This window comes from Vigna angularis, chromosome 5 (genome assembly GCF_016808095.1).
Source record: "Vigna angularis cultivar LongXiaoDou No.4 chromosome 5, ASM1680809v1, whole genome shotgun sequence".
NCBI lineage: Eukaryota > Viridiplantae > Streptophyta > Magnoliopsida > Fabales > Fabaceae > Vigna > Vigna angularis.
This window is the reverse complement of record NC_068974.1, coordinates 34,319,033-34,340,020: the sequence shown is the minus strand read 5'-3', so window position 1 is coordinate 34,340,020 and position 20,988 is coordinate 34,319,033. Positions and strand designations below refer to the sequence as shown.

The following is a 20,988-nucleotide window of genomic DNA, read 5'->3' as shown; positions in this document are numbered from 1 at the left end:
ACACTTAACAGGTCTCACAATTCACAACTCAATTAGACACAAAGATAACAAAACCACAATAAACTCTTTTTTGTATTTTTATCAAACAGTTGGTGCGGAAGGAAATGTAACATAAAGTGTTTACAATTTGTTAAGACTAGAATCCATCCACTTCATTCTCGTGCATTAACAAACATTTCAATTCCATATTCAAGTTAAAATCAACTCACCAAAATACTCAAATTTTATCCCTAGTGACTTTAAGTCTATAATAACTCATTAAGTTTCAATCTTTGAATCCTCAACCAACAATCATGCATTAAGTTCAAGAGTGTTAAGATTACTAATAAAACATGTTTTATCCCTAAATACAAGCTCCATTAGATATTCAATTTCAGTTTTAAGTTCAAGTCATATTTCCCAATACATCAAAAAATACAAGTCAAGTCATGGGTAATCAAGCCACAAAAAACATTAAACATAAAAATCAAATACTAACTTTGAAATGAAAAAACATATATATTAACATCACCATGGAGAACTTATGGTTCTACATATAAAAGAGATAGGGAAGAAATGAAAACCAAAGAAAAGATGCAAGTTTTCTCTTTGATAACCGCTCCATGCTCTAATTTCGCCTCTCATTCGCACCAGCACCTTCATGATTGTAGTCCATCTTCCTCTCAACCCCAAAATGGGAAAAATCACCATGGATGAAGGAGGAAACCCAAGAAGGAGAGGGAGAGCTTTCCAACACTCCAAACAACCTTCAAAAGTCTCTCTCAAGCACCCTATGTGATTCTATTCAAATAAGAATGAAGAATGCTCCAAAACCCTCGCGACAACATGATTAAATATCTATTTTCGTATATCAGGGTTGACAAACTCGTCTAACGACTTCATTCTTGTCCAGCGACGCCTAAAAATGATTCTTCCTAACTTGTAACTTGCTAGGCGAGCCAAATTTTTGCCTAACGAGTCAACTTGGTACTCAATGGTGATGTTTGCAACCTTGGGTGTGATTTTAGAGCTCCTAAAGTGAATATTTGTTTAAAAATTATTCTTTCTTGTCCAATTATGTTTCTTGGAGTTTCATCTTGTTTTCCTCTACTAAAATTGGTTCCTATTGATATATTATAAATACACATCCAAACCATTAAAAGATTATGATACGAGACCACGATATTAACTATCCATTAAATAAGATAGATATAAGTATACAACTCCAAAATAGACTTAAAAAGATGCAATTTTTTTTGTACTTAATTCATTTTCTTACTTCATGTTAGTTTGACGATTTAAAGATAGTTTGATTCGATTTAGAACACAAGACAATGCCTTAACTAAAGGTACCTTTGAAACTAAACAAATAATTGATGATGGAAGATTTTGGTCCAAGCAAGTAAAATGCACAAAACATTATTCATACATAATTTAACAAAGAATGAAACTATCCTTAATATCCATTTTCTATACTTTAGATAAAACTCATCTTTATCACAAATTTGGATAAGATAACACATTAAGCATGGATTATTATATATTAAGTATTGAACTAGATATTAATTATAACTTATTAGATTTCAACGATAGAAAACACGATGGATTTAATAAAATTTATTACGATAGAATTTATAATTATTTTAAAAAAATAAACTTTGAATTTTACTTAGTTTTACAAAATTAACTTATAAAATAAAGTTAGAAATTGTTTATTTATTGTAATTTACTATTATTTTAATTACAGTAAAATCTTCAACTATTTTTTTCTAATTTAATTAATCTCTGGCTAACTTTTACTTTATTCTTTCTAATGTATTCAAAATGAATTTGTAGTTTTTGTTGTTTTGTTATTATGTTTTCAAAATAGATTAATGTATAATGATTTTAATATTTAATATACATAATTATTTTTGTAATATATATATACAAAAATTCATGACATGCATGATACACACCCTAATATTGCCATATATGTCAATTTCAAGCAACTAATCTCGTGGTCTTATCTCATTTAGCCGTCAGTCTTTATCCAGTTTCTATTTCACACTCAATCATTTTTCCATGTGTTCTTTTTTCTACTTTAATGATTTTGTCTCTTTTTTCTGCAGACGCAGCCACACAATCCAAATTTGACTACAACCAATGTGAAGAAGACACCAAAGAAAGTTAAGAACAGTAAAATCAAAAGGAACCATCTACTTATATTCTCCTTATCTCTTACATTGCTTCTTTGCCTTACATCCTAAATGTTTCTAACATCGGTTTAGATTTATAAATACAACACCAATCAAATCTAAATCTAATTATTACTTTCAACTCAAAATTTTAAAACATGTTATCAATTCTTATAAAAAAAACAACCATATTTTACATGTTCCTTAAAGAGAAAAGGTGGTAAAAATACTTGTAATAAATATTTCAAGAAAAATTATCAATATTATTCATTAATTTATATAAAAAATTATAATATTTTTATTTTAAAACTTTAAAACAATGAATTTTTTCTTTATATGATATTAAACTTTTTTTTAATTTAAATCAATGTAAAATTTAAATTCAAATTTATATTTATGTTTCTCTCAAGTATGAATTCATTTTCTCAACAACCTCAAGTGATACAAAACAAAAAACACAAAGTTAATCCTCCCAAAATGCATATCAAGAACTGTACCTTCAAATTCCCTCTTTGCCTCTCCAAAAATACACACCTTACTAATTTTACGAATTTTGTTCTCTTAAAAGAATCATCATGAAAACATATTAAAAAGCCTGCAAGTTTTGTAATAAATGATTAATAACTCACGTCCCTTTTACTTAACGCAGAAGAATCTACACATTTGGGAATGAATGCATGAACAATGAACAATAATAATGGTAATAAAAAAAGAGCATTAATGGAGCTATGATATGTCAACAATTATGGCTTTCCATTTCACTGTCATGAAGATGAATTGATTGGGTGGCTAATCTTCTGGCCCATCTTGCATGCCATCCATAAGTTTAACCGACACGTCACATTCCAAGGACGCTAAAACCAGCTACACTAATTATTATAGTAAACAAGAACAAACAAAGTGAATAATATCATTAGCATCTCAGGTTTTTAAAAGTGGCTGGATTTATTCGTGAACCTCAAATGTAACACATAAAATGTTATTCGTGTGTCTCTAAAATAATGATTATGTTTGCTATAATTTTGAAAAGGTTACAGAAGGGATGCTCTTGACTTCACGTTTGAATTCTTTAATTCTCTCGTCTCAAGACCACAAGCATCGATCTTGTGGCATAAAGCAAATTGGAAGATTTTGATCATTAAACTTAAATATAATCATATAAGCTTTTTAACTTTCTACTCAAATGCTTCTGTCAAACCACTTTGTTTCATACTTTAATTCAAACTATCTGGAAGCAAGGAAAGGAGAGAAAGGTGAAAAGGGCAATGCATCTTTATAGTAATGCATGGAGATAACAATAAAGAACAAACCCAACTCATTTTTACCCTTTACACACATATTTATGCAGAAACACAGATTAATTAATATATATTAATTAATATATATTACTTGTTTGTAGGATCGAAAGGTGTGTACCTTCACAGTTTAGGATTACCTCTTAGTTTTCCTAAGTTCCTATTATCTGTAATTTTTTTTTTTATAATTCAAGTGTGAGCATTGAATATATGTTAAAGACACTCCGACGTTCAAATTAGTATTAGGTTATCGATCGATTATAATTATTAAGTCTTAAATGCTTAATAAACGTCATTTATTTACCTTCTTACCTTGTCTCTGTATTTATAGTTTTCGTATTAGATCTTTAATTAGAAATATCTTAATTGAGGTCCAATGTCACTTAAACATGGTTGTATTTCCTAATCTGAAATAGAGGTTTCGACTTTACAATTAAGAGGTTCGTACAAATCATAATATCGATTAATCCATTCGATATAAAAGGTTGTGATTGTCCAAAACTATTCTTCTATATTTTTAACCGATCAATTTATACACTACACTATACTATACTGTAATATATATTAGAATCTAGTTGAAGTTGATGCAATGATTTGTTTAGAATTAAAAGGTAAATGGGTGCAAAAGACAAGAACCTATTGATCTGTACTGGATAAGTATGGTAGAGTTAAAGCATGCTTAATGATACAGTTCTGATAAAAATATGTTAACATAATTTGAAAAAAATAAGTGGTGGGGTTCAACACAGGACACTGCTTTTACTTTCTTTTGCTAAAGATCTGAAGTTGATTTTGTTTTCTTTTTTCTCCTGTTTCTTCATATGACACAGTGCTGTTAACTTGATTCTTTTGATATGCAAGCCAAACAAGGACAAACTCAAAGCAAAGACGCGCGTTCTCTTGAATGAATGAATAATGAAGAAGCTTATTGATATGATATGAACATGCAAATGCCCTACCTTAACCGTTATATACACATTCTTTGGTGGCTAAAGGCTCACCACATTAATCATAATCATATGTCCCATATGAAAGTGGCTGTACACAAATGTTGTTCCCCCTCGTCACTTTCTTCCCAACATCATCATATTTTCCGAAACATTCTTATATCTACCGTATGTGAACTCATTGTAGTTTAACTTAGTTATTTGATATTAAAGTCTATTTGCTTTTAAGCATAAATTCAATTTTTATATTGCAAATTTGATATCAAAAAGAATTTTAAGATACAAATCTCATTTTAGGATTTTCTAAAATTTAATTAAACTTAGAATTTACTTTTAGTATAAATTAGATTTTAAAGAAATTTGATATTTGGTAGATCTACTACTTTAACTATTATGAATTAAATTTAAAGTTGTTTTCTTACTATTCAATGTTTTTAAGGATTATAGTAAAAAATCTTAAATCTTAATTAAGGATTTCCGTATGTTTAGAAGTTTTTTTATTGGTATTTATTTTAATTGTTGGTTCAGTTTTGGAATATTAAAAAAAAAAACCTAAACACTTTATAAGTAAATTTTGTTAAATTTACAATTTCGCATTCTTAAAACCGTTTTGACTTATTCAAATACGTTAGTTTTTTTATTAGTACCATATTAATGTTAACATAAGAAAATAATTATTATTTCGTTTGGTGACTCGAAAAAAAAACACTATTTTCATTACCTAGTAATGAGAAGAAACTAAATCTCACAATATATGCGTGAATAGAAAGTGAATTGGTGAATGATCCTGAAAACAGGAATAAATATTATAGCGTCAGTTAGCTGCAATCCCATCCATAAAAGTTCCTCTTTTTAAAGTAAGTCTATCTTTTATAAAGTGTACGGTGGAGATATAGTTTACTATAAATATCTTTATTTTCACTAATACTAAATTAGCACGTAATTAGTTTAATTCAAATAAAATAAAATATACATTACTACATTATTTCATAATGGAAAATGACGTTTTAATTTGTAATTAAGGTACAATTTAAGTACTATCTTAAAAAAAACTGTAATTTTTCTTTCTGTCACGAGCTTTTATTTTAAGGTCTAAACACTTAAATATATAAGATATCTAACTACTAATAAACTGGTTATACAAAACATATACTCTAGGCCAAACTTAAACAAAAATTTCAAACAACTAAAAATATATTTATTTCAAGAAATGAGTTTATTTGAATTATTTTGAATCTTCACATATTTAAATTTGATTTTTTTACCAATAAAAAATGTGTATTAAAAATTTGACAAATTGTAAAATATCTCTCAAATTAAATTAATTCTTCATCTATTCTTAATATTTTTTGTGCTTAAGATTATATTACCATGTTTAAATAGATCTAACTATCCTTGTTTAATATTTGCTACTTCTATAAACCATGGTTATACTTAAGCAAATATAAAATACTACTAAAAAAAGTTGGAAATGATAAAATATTAATAATTTTGGAACAAAAATGGGAAGCTAAGTAATAAATGCATCCTTTATTTTTTGTTTTGAAGTTAAAGACATTGAATGTCATTGATCATGGAAGTTGGGAGTGAGAGGAAGGTGTGGTGAATGAGATTGGGTGTATTTGTTTTCTTCTCCTAACTTTCTCACCACTCCTTTACTATTTAAAGTTCCTGTCTTGTGGGGGAACTGACACTAGTTTTTGTAAATAAGTGGACTATAATATACTAAACTTCTTTGATTATGTAAATTAATCTTATTTTATTATTTGGTTAATATAAACATTCTGCATATTTTAACAGTGAGAATAACTTATGGAGTGTGTGTTAGTGGCAGCAGATCATAGGGAAGGGTACCCCACTAAGTGTCATAAATGTCAAGCTTGGTCTCTGTGCTTAATCACACTCACTTCCTTTTATTTTTGTAACCCATAAATCTTAGTTGTCTCTGTCATACTCATCTCTTCCATGTACCCAGCAATAAGTGGTATGGGAATAATTGGTGTCTCCAAGAACTGAATTTTATTTGGAATTTCGGTTGGTCTTCCATTTCCAATTTCTGGGTTTGAATTCTTTTGCTACAGAAAAATGAGTACAGAGGAAAAGCCTGTGAATGACGAACATGAAGCAGGTTCTTGCAGACGAACAGTTTCTCTTCCAGTTCAAAAGGTACCACTTTCGGTTATTCGTTTTGCATCTTCTTTAGCTTCAATCTGGGGCATAGGGTCTGGTTTATTTCAAGGATTAGTCACTAATTTAAACTCTTGAGTATGATCTTTCTTTCTTTTTTTTCTTCTCTTTCTTAATAAATAATATCATTTGTCGCTCCTTCTGTCAGTTTTGGTTTTGTTTGTTTGTTGATTCTTCAGAACGAAATTTCCAAATCTATTCTTTTGTTATAGTAGACATGCTATGAACACTGAAAATAATCATTACGAATGACAAAGTTTGTTCTTTTATGTATTTTATTCTTTTATTTCAATAATTGGGTCAGTTTTTGGACTAATATATATCATACGCATATATTTTATAATACCCAGAGCTTGATTTGTCTGGATTTTTTTTCATAAACTGTATCTGTGGGATTTATTCCTGTAGTATGTTATTTCTTGGTGTGAATTTTATTCCTTTTAATTGTTAGCGTGTTTGTTCTGATCTCTTGTGTGTGCATGAGAACTGACTGCAACCAGCTTTCAGCTACTTTTGTTTTTTCCCCCGAGTACTTTGAATTATGCAGTTGAATATGTCATGTAGTTTGCGTCCATAGGACCCAGTTGGTTAGAAGTTGAATATGTTCAGCCAAACATCTATTATTCAATTCACTCCATAAATATGTAATCACTAAATAATTTGCTCAGAATTTTATTTCAAATAGGATTTGAATAAGAGTTTAATTTCACTGTAGGGAGACTTCATATTCAACATTGGGCCACGTGAATTGCTGATTCTGTGATACCTTTCTGTGAAAATCTTGGCTACACTTTTGTTGATTTAGAGTCTTTGAACGAACTTCTCCATAAGGATTTCTAGGAGAGAAAAAAATGAAATAGACTCTTCATAAGTTAAAATTAGCTCATGCACAGTCAAAAGATAAAGATATAGTGAAGTGATACAAGAGAATTTCTTTAAATTAACTTGCGTATGAGATAATTTTATCTTATAGAGAAATTGATTTCATGTTTTTCTCTCCTGAAACATTATATAGAAGTTTTACAGGAGGATTTCGACATTCAATCACTGCATAACTGTTTATTATTTGAGTACACATCCAATTACACTTTCCTACTTCTTGTTGCTAAACAGAAGCAGTTTGAGTGCTAGTTTATATTTTCATGACAATTATAATAAAAGATTTAAGAGATGAAATCATTTAAATATTCTAGTTTTTGTTATATGCATACTGCTATTAATCTGAATTCTGAAGATCTCTATTTGATTCGGTCATGAATATATCAGAACATGTTTTATGCACTGCCTTTTTATTTACATCAAAATTCCATGTTTCAAAACTACGACATTGTACTTACAAGTGAAGAGGCGAGTTAATGGATTAGCTGGAAGGAGAAAAGAAGAAAAACTCAGTATCCCTGTTTAATATAGGCTAATTCTGTAGTAGTGTGATGGCTTTCAAGCTATGACTAGGAAAAAGGATTCATTGACTACTGAAATAGTGTTATTAGGTTGAATGTAGTTTACATGTATATCAAAACCGCAGCACTTATTTTATCAGTTGCATATTTATTTGTAGGTTGATGATCCAATGGGGATAACTGAAGAAGCCTCGCATGTTCCTCCTCGGAAGCGACAGAATCTTCTCCTAGAAATACCATCAAGAACAGAAGAGAGTTCTCAAGATTTTGTTGCGATCAAAATGCCACCAACACCAAGTTCCAATCCCACTCCTACTCCAAAGAGAGTGAATTTTCTTGTGAGTTCTCGCTCTGTTGATCCTCCAGCACATAACTCTCCTGGGCCTTCAACATCAAGAGGAAAATCAGCCATAAGAAGCCTGCTCCCAAAACTGAGCTTCAGGTATCGAACACCAGCAGCAGATGTTGAAAAGGCAAATACCGCAGCTCCAGAAGTTTCCTCTTCAGGCATTGGAGAAAAGCCTTCAATTGCAAGATCATTGTCTCTTACTAAGATATTTACTCCTCGGATTAAGAGAACGTCATCGTTACCACTAGATGAAATTAGACAATCAAACAATGAATCTTCTCATGGTGGAAGTGTTGGTGGTCCTCTAAATGTAAGATTTAACAAAGCTTTTAAGTTCCATTTTTCTGTAGTTATATATGGTAGACATTGTTGATAAATCTTGAGTCGTTTTAATAACCTTTGTTTTTAACCTATTAGTTCATTTTCACAGAAAAAAGAAGCCCAGAGGAAGATAGCTCGCTCTCTTTCAGTACCTGCCAACAACAAAGACAAAAGCTTAAGGAGGATGGATTCATTTTTTCGCATTGTTCCTTCCACTCCTCGAGTAAAGGAAGGAGATGTATTGGTAGACACATCAACAAACGATGCTGGTATCTCATAAACATTTGCTTTTGAACTCATGGAAAATTGTAGAATTTTATATGCCAACTTTGAATTATTTGGCGGAATAGAATCCACTCTCCCAGTTTCAGATTTTGTTTCAGAAAAGCCTACTTTCTCTGGAGACATTTTAGTTTAATTTATAATTTTAGAACACCTACATCTTCTTAACTTCCATGAAGTTAGTAACTCGTCTTAAATACTTTCATGGTGCAGAAAATGAAGATGCTAATGGTGAAGATATAGCCGAAGAAGAGGCCGTGTGTAGAATCTGTCTGGTTGATCTGTGTGAAGGAGGTGAGACCTTCAAGTTGGAATGCAGCTGCAAAGGTGAACTTGCACTGGCTCACCAAGAATGTGCTATTAAATGGTTTAGTATAAAGGGTAACAAGACCTGTGATGTGTGCAAGGAGGAAGTTCGGAACCTACCTGTCACTCTATTAAGGATCCAAAGTGTTCGAAATCGGAATATTGGTGCAAATAGGTCTCAGCTGGAAGATGCAAACGGATACAGGCATGTCTATTTACTTTTGTTTCTTAAGGATCTTACCGATGAATGAGTTACAACAATATGCTTCAATGAGGAACTAAATGGATATTATATAATCTTAATATATGAACTAAATTCGTATATTAAGATTATATATGAACTAAACTCATAGAATCTTAATATATGAATTGAATTTAGTTCATATATAATCTCAAATACAGGCATATTGAATACAGTCATGCCTATTAACTGTATGAACTGAATTCAGACTTTAATTATCTTGAATCACTTTCCTGCCCCTTGCTTGTTGTTATTTAACTAAAATTCTCATGTCTCCTCTGCTTCATGCATGTAATAATGGTTATTAACTTATCACTGCATCTAAGATACAGAACAGCTAATTTACTGTCATGCCTTAGAAATTGAACTAATGGACTCACATACTATGTCATGATTCAAACATTGTTTCCTATACAGACCATTTGTGATGCTTATAAGTCAATAGTTTTTCTTGAAGTTGTGCAGTTACTACTAGTGGAATAGTGTGTTTTTGTTATATCTTTATTTATAAATTCTTTCACTGTGGATTATTAATTATTATAGTCACGCCTTTAATTTGTCTGCTAATTTTAATAGGGTATGGCAGGAAGTCCCAGTTCTTGTCATTGTCAGCATGCTAGCGTATTTCTGCTTTCTTGAGCAGCTATTGGTAAGAACATCAGTCCTCTCAGAATTATAAAATTTGCAATTTTCTGTAGGCTCAGTTATTCAGCTCTCTGCAGGTTGGAAAAATGAGTACTGGTGCAATTGCCATATCTCTTCCATTTTCCTGTGTACTGGGTCTACTTTCCTCCATGACATCATCAACCATGGGTAGGTTTGAACATTGGTAAATATTGTAAATATACTTTTCTCAATAACTCATCAGATATGATATAGGGAGTGTCCGTTGCATCTTTCATGTATCTGTTGCCACTCATTTAAATGCCTTTTATCCAATATATCCTTCTTCTGGGCTAATGAAACTGTTAACTGGGGGAGTTTTATAAAACTTAATTAAATAAGAGTGGTACCGACACATTAGAGTCAGAGTAGACTAGTCAAAGCCATCTGTTTGTTGTAATAGGCTGATAGCACTCTTTATTGAGGTCTGGATAGTATAAAACGTGATGTAGCAATTTCTGTTATTATGACACTGAATGATTCTTTTATTCTCAACAAGTAATTGCTGTTCCTGTTTTTATTCATGTCGGTTTTGTTCTTTTCTGCTAGGTTGGTTAGCTGATCTATGTGTCCTAACATTTTTGTTTTAAACTCTGGTGTCCAGTGAAGAGCAGGTTCATCTGGATTTATGCTTCTGTCCAGTTTGCTATGGTGGTTCTCTTTGCGCATATTTTTTACTCCGTGGTAAGGAATTTTGTCTGAACCAAATTCTTGTTACCTGTATTTATCTTTTGAAACAAAGTTAGGCAATATTTTATGAGAAATAAATGATCAAATTAATAGAATAATAGGCTTTTATCTCTAAAAGAAAAACAACAGTATCAGATGTGGTAGGGATGAAATTATGCCGTCTCCAAATTTTCATAGAACATGCAGATTCTTGGGGGATGTGATGGTACAATGGATATTCAATCTGATTCCATCTAATTTGGTTTATGCATATCCTGATTCCAAAGTCCAATCACCACATTTTTCTTGTATAGCGTAGCATAATTGGTCGGTTATATGGATGCATGAAAGTGTGTACTAGACTCCTAAATGCAGAAGCCAAGCATTCTGACTCTCTTAGTGTCGTTTTGTCTCCTACAGGTTCGTGTGCAAGCTGTTTTGTCTATCCTTCTGGCCACATTTGCTGGTTTTGGTGTGGTGATGAGTGGCAGTTCTATTCTTGTGGAGTTTTATAGATGGAGAAGAAGATTGCAGGCATCAGAACACCGACAAGGCCCTCAATTGGTGCCACAAACAGGACAAAATCCACAATCTTCAAACACTCCTAATTCAGATTCAGGTTCAGGTCCTTCAAACCACAGTCAACCTGTGGTGCAAAATGAACAGAACTCAAATCAGAGTTGAATTGATTTGTTTGTTTGGCTTCTCTTAACACTAGAGGATGCAACTCATCGTTTTTCATTATTGATTTGGAAGTACTTTCGTGTATAGGGAATTAGACTTTATTACATTTTTACATCTTCACCAGACTTCATTGTACAGCTTATGGCAGCAAGCAATAGTGACTTAGAATATAGCTTCTCATGCTATGGAATTTCTGTTTTTTAATATGGGAATTACAATTTTCAGCACACTAAAACCAGAAGGCGTCTGGTCTTCTTTTTTGTAGTCTTGGGTGAGAGAATGATTTTGTTTTTGTTCAGAGTGGAGAACAAATCTTTTTAGTTCATCTTGGTGATTGGATCATTGATGTAGAAAACTAAATGAAGCTTTATTACCTTCTACTGTAGGACTAGAGTACATTCTAGAAAATTGCATGTTATGTTACAAGAATAATCAACATATTTTGAGGGAGGAAATTTGTGAATGATATATTGTCTTTGTTAGAAAGATGGAAATCTCTTATCTTTATTCAATTAGGTATTGATTGGCTTGTCATTACTGATATTTGTATATGACAAGATCATTGCAAAAGTTGTTGTGACAGGTAGTGTTTACCATGTTCTTTATTTGACCAAGTATGTTTGCCACAATCTATCACCAAGATAAAGAAGCTTGCTTTCTTCTTTTATTGAATTTTTGTTACAAAGCTAGCTTTATTCTATTCAAGCTGACACTGAATTGTATTATCTACTTTATCTGCTAGCACACTTGTTTAAGGAAAATAAGAAATCGTGTCAGCTGTTTCACAGTGAAAATGACTTTTTTTAATCAAATGTGGAGCAGAAAAGCAGAATCTGATAACATTAATATGGTTGCTTAATTGCCTTTATTATGACTAGTTTATTGGTTAAGTTTCACAAAGTTATTGACTGAAAATAATGGTTATTCTTTTGTTTAAAGCTAAATGAAAACTTTTTTGCTAGAATATTTGAAGTGATGTTACTTTAAGTTTTGAAATAACTAGTAATTTTATTTATTCTTTGAATGCGTTACAAAATAGTAAAATAATTCCTAAATGTTATAGTTTGATACTTCTAATTCAAGTCAACTCAATCTTTAAAATTGTATCTTGACGATATAATGGTCTCATAAAACTTATATATATATATATATATATATATATATATATATATATATATATATATATATATATTGAAGGATTTGATTGCACGAGTAAAAGCAAATTATGGACTTCATTTAAGAGAGAAAATTTGAGTATAAAGATTATTATTGAAAAATGAATAGTAATGACTATTCAAATAAATAATGTAGTAGATCTAAGATTTAAATGATCTGATATTGTCCAAATCTGATTTTTGGTGAAAATAATTTTTGACCAGACTTTATTTTTTTTCTGAGTGAGATTAGTCTAAGATGAAGCTTTAGAATATTGATGTCCATAAGATAAATAATAAAATATGAATGTTATGCAACATTTTTGGAAATGGTACAAGTTTGCATGTGTTAGCCGAAATACACGTCTTATGCCTGAAGAGTCGAAGGTTTTTGTTGTTTTCACCTCTATTTTTTTTTCCTATACCTTTCTATTAAGATGGAATGAAAAAAAAGAATCTTTTTTAAATATTTATTCTTTTTTTTTAAATATTAAAAAGCTTTCAAAGTACACATTATAAAATGTTTAAAAAATATATTTTTAAAATTGATAATTTTTTTATATATTTTGGATTATCTTATTGGTTTTACCGAACACAATCCGAGGGTTATAAAATGAAGAGTCAAATAATTATTCAACGTTTTAGTGATTCTTAATGATGTTTAAATAATGCTTAAAAACAAAAATAGGTAAGATTTGTAAAATATATGCTATTAGCATTATGATCAAAGTTAGTGATTAAAATTTTTAAAGGATGAAAAGTAATATTTTATATATTTTTTAAAAGAATTAAATAGAATGATTTCTAATTTTAGAAGAACGTAAAATATATTTAATTTTAAAATAAAATAGAAAAACAATTTGTAGAAAGTGAAGAACTGAAGGAACACATAGTGTCTATAAGGTCTTCGTGTAGTAGTGACTATGGAGCAGAGCATAGGTGAATACAGATTTTGCATACCATGAATGTTTCTGCGCAAGGACTGCTTCTCCTAAACACTAGTTTCTTTTCCAATTTCTCCTTCCGAGGTGACCTTTAGTCACGACCCTTGTCAGTCCCTTCTCTCTCTTTCGTTTTTTTTTTTCAAACTTCAATCAAACAGTTGGTGGGTCAATCAATAAACCAAATTTGTAATACTTCAACGTTTTTTTTTAACTTCTTGTATGCCCACTTGAATTTCATGGTCAATAATGCTTTCTTTGGTGGCATTTTGGATAAAAAAATGCCAATTTTATGCGTTACTTTACCTTTTCTGGTCAACTCTAAACTTGAGCTCTATATGTGACACTTGTGCTTCAGGGTTTCGCAGGTTGTCAGTTGTTCGACGTTCGCAGCAGTGTCACGGGCTGAGAAGAGGTTTCTCGAAAAACATGGCTTGCAGTGTGGAAAATTGTGATATGGGTAATGGGGTGGTTCATCCAGCCACGGATGCCTATGCTGGAGAGGCAGTTGAAGCTTTGAAAGCTGGGAAAGTCATAGCGGTACCCACCGATACACTCTATGGGTTTGCTTGTGATGCTTGGTATGCTGCTATTTCAATCTCTGCTTCAAAACTTATATTGCCTTTGTAGATGCTTAAAGTCCTTGAAGCTTCACTTGCGTTTCTGGCCCTCTAGTTTTTTTCTTCTGTGTTGCATTTTATACTTTTCTTGGTACATGTAAGAAACATTGGTTGTGGCAGTTGTACTATCTTGGATTTTAGTTCTAACTATGTTTGAAAATTAACTTCAAGCTTGGTATAATCAACATAGAGAAAAAATGTAGACGGAAATACCTTCTGCTGGAAAATTATGAAAACTCTATTGTATAGTATAGCATTAACAAAGAATGAAGTTATAACTGCACCCTAAACTAGTGAAATTTCAATTAATTTCTGTATTTGAATATAAATCTAGAGTTTATTTTTCTCTACCAAAAAGGAGTATAAGAGTTTTGAATTTCTATAACATTTCTGTTGTTTTAATCTACGAACCTAATATTAAGCTATTCATAGTATTTCCTGACAATATATCCAATGAAATGTTGGGTCAGTAAAATTCGATCTTCCTAAAAGGAAGCAGATGAATAATTGCTTTATATCCATTTCATACAGGTTTCCGTAAGATATAAAAAAAGTTTCATAAACATCATATGGGAGAAAAGTTGGCTCCACATTATTCCCATCGTTGTAAATGTAGACAACAAACTTGTGAAAAAACTTGATTCACCTCTTGTTCCATTCATGCAATCAATAAATACAATTTATAGACTCACTCTGACCGTTGTACTCAAAACAAACAAACTCATGAATTACCTATAAGTCTCCAACAGCTAATACATTAATTACTCTACTTGACTGTCTTGCTGAATTCTCCACTCGCTTGTGCTTGGTTGTCTATTCTTTTCCATCATATCGACAATTTTTAGTAAAACGTATGACCTTACCACAACTGAAGCACTTATACGTGTAGCACTCTTTTGCATAATAGCCATACTTGCCATTTTGAAAGCATCCAACATTTGAGTGTCTTGGCTGACTTCCTCTCCATGGACCTTGTTCTCTTTTGTACTAATTTTGTTGACTGGACTGTTCTTTCTCCCTTTCCTATCCTTTTCTTCTACCACTAAGATCGCTTCCTCTACCTCTTCGGTATCGTCCTCTACCTTGAGTGTTGTGAGCCTCTCCCTTCATTTCAAGTAGTTGATTAAGTGGCTCTTGATACCACTTTGTAGACAACAAACTTCTTGTGAAAAAACTTGATTTAGCTCTTGTTCTTATTCCATTCATGCAATCAACAAATACAATTAATAGACTCACATATTCTGATGGTTGTACTCAAAACAGATAAAAATGGCTATAAACAACTAACCCATTAACTACCAATAAGTCTCCAGTGGCTAATATATTAACTACTCTTAAGACTCCAACGGCCAATTCATTAACTACCAGTAAGTCTCCAATGGATAATTCATTTAAGTTTAGTCTAAACCCAACACTGAATGCCTACGTGTTTTCTTGTTTTAATGCAATGTTTTCTTGTTTTAATGCAATGTGTTTTCTTGTGTCTACACCTTCTTATGTCTCTATTAAATTGCATTCTAAATGATTAATGGTTACCTCTTACTTTCTATTGGGGCATGTTGGCAGCTCATTGGAAGCGGTTAACAGGATTTATGAGATCAAAGGCCGTAGACACACAAGCCCTCTGGCTATTTGTGTTGGCGACGTATCAGACATAACCCGTTTTGCTGTCACTGACCATTTACCTCATGGTCTGCTTGATTCCCTCCTACCTGGGCCTGTTACAGTTGTACTAAAACGAGGTTTGTGAGTTAAATATGCAGAGTAGTCTATAACATATGCCTAAAGCAATCAACTAACAAAGTTTAGGATGCAGCAATTTATTCCTATTTCTTCGATCCCGTTGTCAAAATATCTTCTGTGTACCTCGGGTTCTGTTATAAAGATCCTATTTATTGTCTTGTCTCATAGTACGTATACCTTGATATTTTGCAGGAGAGTCAAGTGTTCTTGAACGATCTTTGAACCCAGGATTGGATAGTATAGGAGTTAGAGTGCCTGATTGCAATTTCATCAGGACCATTGCCCGTGCTTCAGAAACTGCTTTAGCCCTCACCAGTGCAAACTTAAGTGGACAGCCAAGTAGTCTTTCCACCAAAGATTTTGAAAACCTCTGGGAACACTGTGCTTTTGTTTATGATGGTGGTTTGATTCCATCAAGTCGTGCAGGTTCTACAGTTGTGGACCTCACTACACCACAAAGATACAGGATACTTAGACCTGGAAGGTAGCTGGTCTAAACTTTACTATACTACACTGTTTAAAACATGTACTGTGCGGTAAGATGCAGATGTCAAAACTATTTCTGTTATATCATTTTTCCACTCCAATATACGACGGAAATGCTTGGATTTTTCTGTTATAATATTTCACCATTTAAAATGATGACACCAAATTCATCCAGTTGGGAGAACTTTCATTAGCTCTTCTCCAGTTAATAATGTGTGGACCTCTGCAAAATGCATATAAAACACGGCCATCATTCCTGTCTGAAGCCTTTTCTTAAGTAATAATAGTGGCTCAAAACTGACGTTTTACTAGCAGAATGATGCAATATCTGAGTTTACATGTTTTGAACAAACCTGTTCATAATATTTAGTTGCCATGTATATTTGATATTTTGTGAGTATGAGTTTCATGTTGCCTTAAATCAAGTGTTCTTGTTCACCTATCATTTGCAGTGCAAAGGAAGAGACAATTTCCATCTTGGAGAAGCATTCTTTCGTTGAGACAGTGACCTCTTAAATAAGTTGTGATTCATTTTCAGTGTGACATTGTAGACCTAATGTCCCACTTGCAAAATCAAACAATTCTTTCGCTTGACAAGTGAGAAGCTATCACCCAGGCAAATTATTCCCATTGTCTGCTTTATGTTTTATAGAATCTCTAGGATGCATAAAAAAAATACGTTAAAAATCGATGATGTTGTGCTTCAACTTGGTTATATTATTTTTTTTTCATCAATACATTTGCATAAAACATCTTTATATCTTGAGCAGGTGCTATGGAAATGTAGACAGTCTAGTGAAATCCAATTCACAGAATATTTTTTGTGGATAGCATTATTATTGTGTTAAAGGCTATACCCTAAATACCAAGTAATCATTAGTGCAGAACATATTTGACATGACTGGTAAGACAGCAAACTTGTATTTTTGGCTACATTTCTCACGTGATTTATGAGCTTGTTGTATCATTCAATAATGATGTCAGGTTATAAGAAACTACAGTGTTGAAAGGTTCCATGGGCTATTAACATGACTAATTAAATTGGTAGAAGTGGAAACTGAACAACCCCAGCCACAGCCCCAGCCCAGCCACAGCTACAGCCACTGCCCAGTCACAGCCCCAGCCCCAGCCCAACCCCAGCCCAGCCCCAGCCCAACCCAGCTACAGCCCCAACCCAGCTACAGCCCCAACCCAGCCACAGCCCAGCCCAGCCACAGTCCCAGCCCCAGCCACAGCCCCAGCCACAGCCCAGCCACAGCCCAGCCACAGCCCAGCCACAGTCCCAGCCCAGCTACAGCCCCAGCTACAGCCCCAGCCCCAGCTACAGCCCCAGCCCAGCCCCAGCTACAGCCCCAGCCCCAGCTACAGCCCCAGCCCCAGCTACAGCCCCAACCCCAGCCCCAACCACAGCCCAGCCCCAGCCACAGCCCCAGCCACAGCCACAGCCCCAGCCACAGCCCAGCCCCAGTCCCAGCCCCAACCACAGCCCAGCCCCAACCACAGCCCAGCCCCAGCCCAGCCACAGCCCCTGCCCAGTCTGTTCACTCTGCAGACTTCATTTGATTGATTTTTTGACTCACACTAGTTACGAATAAAACGCCCTGGTTTGTTCTTTCTGATTGTTAGGTTGTGAGTAGTTCTATCCTTTAGTTTGATATACTTCCTGTGAAGAAAAAGATTTTGGTTATCTAATTAGATAGACAGTCAGTAATTTTGGAAAACTTGAGGTACTTCAATTCTGTCATTCAAAGAAGCTATACTTGGATTTATGACATTGGACTTGATTTGCATCTTAAACGAGCCAAAACTAATTCTCGTGAAACAGTGTGCATTGTATATGCGACCATCGCTGCTTTCTAATTTAAACACTACTTTTAAACTAGGCATATTGTTTCATTATGTTATCAAGTGTATTTTGTTTACACATTTTAGGCTTCTCGAGCTGTTGGTACGACAAATACTAATATCGGATTGTTACTTTTAGGGGCATTTTTTTTATACCATTCTTCAACTTGCTCTTTTATTCCTCAAATGTCATATTAGCATTGTTCGCCAATTTATTTATTTTACTTGTTTGCAATCGATTCCTTAGCTTCACGATTGCTCATGCTGAGTACATTTTTTTCATTTGCCTTGTTGGTAGAGAACTTTATGTAGAACTGAAATACTGTATAGGTAACTAATTGTCTTATTTAAAAGTTTTATTGAATTGTGTTAGCATGGTGTTTAGGCATGTTTCATAGCCGCAATGTTTTAAAAGATTCAAGCAACCCAAATTTGAGGGAAAACCTGTATTTGGGACCTACAAAACCATTACAAGAAGAGTTGTGGACCTTCGTCCAAAAAGATTTACGGTAAAAACCTGCATTTCGCTAATTCACTCATGTTATTGTTCTTGCAGTTGATACATTATGACCGTAGTGCGTTGTAAACTGTGGGATTCCTTCAATATTCGAACATCTTTGAAACATAAAGCAACCACTGGATATGGATGTTGAACTGGGTTGCGTCTTGCGTCACAGAACAGGCTTTTCAACAGTATTTTAGAAGATTATTTTATATCAGAAATATTGAGATTATACTTCTAATCATTATAAAAAAAAAACACTTTAAAGAACTTAAAAAAATCTTTAAATAAACACAGACAAACGTACCCTGAATAGAGAATCTATAATTTTCATTTGATCAAGGGTAAACCTGCAAATTTGAGTTTCTTAATAGACTCTTGGAGTTTGGAGTTGTTTTCTTTTCATATTATCTAATGGAGATATTTTTATCTGAATTAGGTAGGATTGCACTAAACAATGAAGTTCTTTCATTTAATATACTTGCATAGCTCGAATTTGAATTTGAGACTACTTAATGAGATAAAGTAATCAAGGACTGTTATAACCTTTCATGTTTAATGTGCTAACAGAATTATTTTGTTGCACGTCCTTTGTCAGACATAAACGATGTCAAAGATTGGTTATTTGTCAACTTTGATACTTTTTGTTATTGGTTTGGAACTACTCAAGATTAGTTAGTTGTTCACCCAATATCAATTTTCGGTGAATCAAGCAATAAATAGCTTAATTCCTGTATCTTCAACTTTTTTGGATATAAATATATATATCAAAGTGTATTTGTAAAATGTTACTGGCTGGTTTGACAAGAATTGGTCTACCGACCGATTTGCTAATTCCAAATATTTGGCTCATTTAAGAATAACTAAAAACTGATATACTTAAACCGATACAAACCAACATAGAAATATCAATATTTATCCAAGTTTTCCATTCCTATAATTTGTTATTTTTAAAGTTGAATATCATCCTGAATATATATATTGAATATAATTTGATAAAAAAAAAGTATTTCTTTTATTGTATAAAAAAGATTATAGATAAACTTAATAACTATAATTAGTTAGTGTAAAAGTATTTAATTTAGTTTACATTTTAGTTTAGAAATACAGTGTTAAATGGAATCTTAAAAATTAATGGTGAAAAACATAGAAGAAAAGTAAGCGCTTGATATTTTAAGTATAAAGAGGGTTTCCAAAAGGCAAAAAACATAACATGGAACAGTTTGTTTGGTATAGGTATTTCATTACATTTTAGAGGATTGATTTAGGTTGATTTATGAAGATTATGTGTATTTAATGTGGACTATCTGTGAAATATTCAGTGGGGAATGACATGAGAAGTGGGTGATTTATAGTGATTGTTGTGTGAATTACCGATTTACCCCCACTATCTTTCTTTTTGAATTTTTTATAATTATTATTACGAAACATATAAAGATATTTCCAAAAAAAATACACCAAACACAATAAAATAACTACTGACAATGAATGATATAAAGTGTTGAAAGAGTGGAAGCGCAATTAAAGATGGGTCCGTGATCCATCATCCAAAATGGATAGGTACCAACCAGAATGCATTTACTCTGCCTCCGTCAAACCATGAACACTTCTTTCTACATACCTGTATTGATTGGGATTGAAGAAGATGTGTGTCTATATATTAACTAATGCAATTAGCATTTAAATTACCTAAAGCACTCTAAGTAAATTAACTAATGCAATTACCAATCAATAAAAGAATCCAAATAATTGAAAACAAATACACTGAAATTCAATAAATAAATAAAAACTACAACATCTTTATCAGATTGGATCGAGCTTCGTATTTGATTTTGAAAATTGATCTAACCCAGTTCAAACTAAATTTATATATGTGAATATATTTTTTAATTATAAACTTATTATATAAGTTATGCCTATATATTTTAAATATATTCATAAAAAAATGACATGATTTCAACTAACTTATGAAACAGGGTATTGAAGAAATTGACTCTTTCTTTTCCAATAAAGTCGTGAATATAAAAATCGAAATCCTAATCACACAATAGACTTATTTGCTAACCATCATAATCACGATCAGGATTTCATACTGGATTCAAATATCCTGCATACGTCAACAGAATAGAAGTGTACGTCAACTTCGACAAAAATATTCCAGAATTATCATCAGAGCACAGAAAACAATAGAACGGGG

General features: G+C 32.4%; 3 protein-coding genes across 9 annotated transcripts; 2 read left to right on the top strand and 1 right to left on the bottom strand.

Annotated features, from left to right (window-relative positions):
- Positions 1 to 6,102: 6,102 nt before the first annotated feature.
- On the top strand, positions 6,103 to 11,880 carry LOC108340663 (uncharacterized). Of its 2 annotated transcripts, XM_017578179.2 has the most exons (9): positions 6,163 to 6,382; positions 6,480 to 6,564; positions 8,144 to 8,644; positions 8,765 to 8,924; positions 9,151 to 9,448; positions 10,061 to 10,133; positions 10,207 to 10,297; positions 10,752 to 10,831; positions 11,237 to 11,880. In XM_017578179.2, exons 2-9 carry the CDS (start codon positions 6,484 to 6,486, stop codon positions 11,498 to 11,500), a joined length of 1,548 nt encoding a protein of 515 aa, XP_017433668.1. In that variant the 5' UTR covers positions 6,163 to 6,382; positions 6,480 to 6,483; the 3' UTR covers positions 11,501 to 11,880. The 2 variants fall into 2 exon arrangements, with proteins under 2 accessions (XP_017433667.1, XP_017433668.1); XM_017578178.2 differs by having other exon boundaries at positions 6,103 to 6,564.
- Positions 11,881 to 13,531: 1,651 nt separating this feature from the next.
- On the top strand, positions 13,532 to 19,411 carry LOC108339018 (uncharacterized). Of its 6 annotated transcripts, none has more exons than XR_001833094.2 (6): positions 13,532 to 13,682; positions 13,954 to 14,176; positions 15,782 to 15,957; positions 16,151 to 16,442; positions 16,897 to 17,041; positions 18,846 to 19,411. XR_001833094.2 is itself a non-coding variant. In XM_017576156.2 (5 exons), exons 1-5 carry the CDS (start codon positions 13,616 to 13,618, stop codon positions 16,958 to 16,960), a joined length of 822 nt encoding a protein of 273 aa, XP_017431645.1. In that variant the 5' UTR covers positions 13,532 to 13,615; the 3' UTR covers positions 16,961 to 17,277. The 6 variants fall into 6 exon arrangements, 4 of the variants coding, with proteins under 4 accessions (XP_017431645.1, XP_052734275.1, XP_017431647.1 ...); XR_008249125.1 differs by lacking the exon at positions 18,846 to 19,411 and adding an exon at positions 17,215 to 17,277; XM_017576156.2 differs by lacking the exon at positions 18,846 to 19,411 and having other exon boundaries at positions 16,897 to 17,277.
- On the bottom strand, positions 17,556 to 18,812 carry LOC128196734 (uncharacterized). The gene is made up of 3 exons (XM_052878251.1): positions 18,807 to 18,812; positions 17,793 to 17,990; positions 17,556 to 17,735 (listed from the first exon to the last, which is right to left on the bottom strand). Exons 1-3 carry the CDS (start codon positions 18,810 to 18,812, stop codon positions 17,556 to 17,558), a joined length of 384 nt encoding a protein of 127 aa, XP_052734211.1.
- Positions 19,412 to 20,988: the final 1,577 nt, after the last annotated feature.

Excerpts from the sequence above, each read along its gene's own strand:
- LOC108340663 (XM_017578178.2), top strand. The coding sequence starts at position 6,484 with ATGAGTACAGAGGAAAAGCCTGTGAATGACGAACATGAAGCAGGTTCT. Across the intron at positions 8,925-9,150 it reads CACATCAACAAACGATGCTG|AAAATGAAGATGCTAATGGT; the intron begins GTATCTCATAAA and ends TTCATGGTGCAG. Across the intron at positions 10,134-10,206 it reads GCTTTCTTGAGCAGCTATTG|GTTGGAAAAATGAGTACTGG; the intron begins GTAAGAACATCA and ends AGCTCTCTGCAG.
- LOC108339018 (XM_017576156.2), top strand. The coding sequence starts at position 13,616 with ATGAATGTTTCTGCGCAAGGACTGCTTCTCCTAAACACTAGTTTCTTT. Across the intron at positions 13,683-13,953 it reads TTCCAATTTCTCCTTCCGAG|GGTTTCGCAGGTTGTCAGTT; the intron begins GTGACCTTTAGT and ends CTTGTGCTTCAG. Across the intron at positions 14,177-15,781 it reads GGGTTTGCTTGTGATGCTTG|CTCATTGGAAGCGGTTAACA; the intron begins GTATGCTGCTAT and ends GCATGTTGGCAG.
- LOC128196734 (XM_052878251.1), bottom strand. Across the intron at positions 17,736-17,792 it reads CTGTAGCTGGGGCTGGGGCT|CTGGGCTGGGACTGTGGCTG; the intron begins GTAGCTGGGGCT and ends CTGGGGCTGTAG.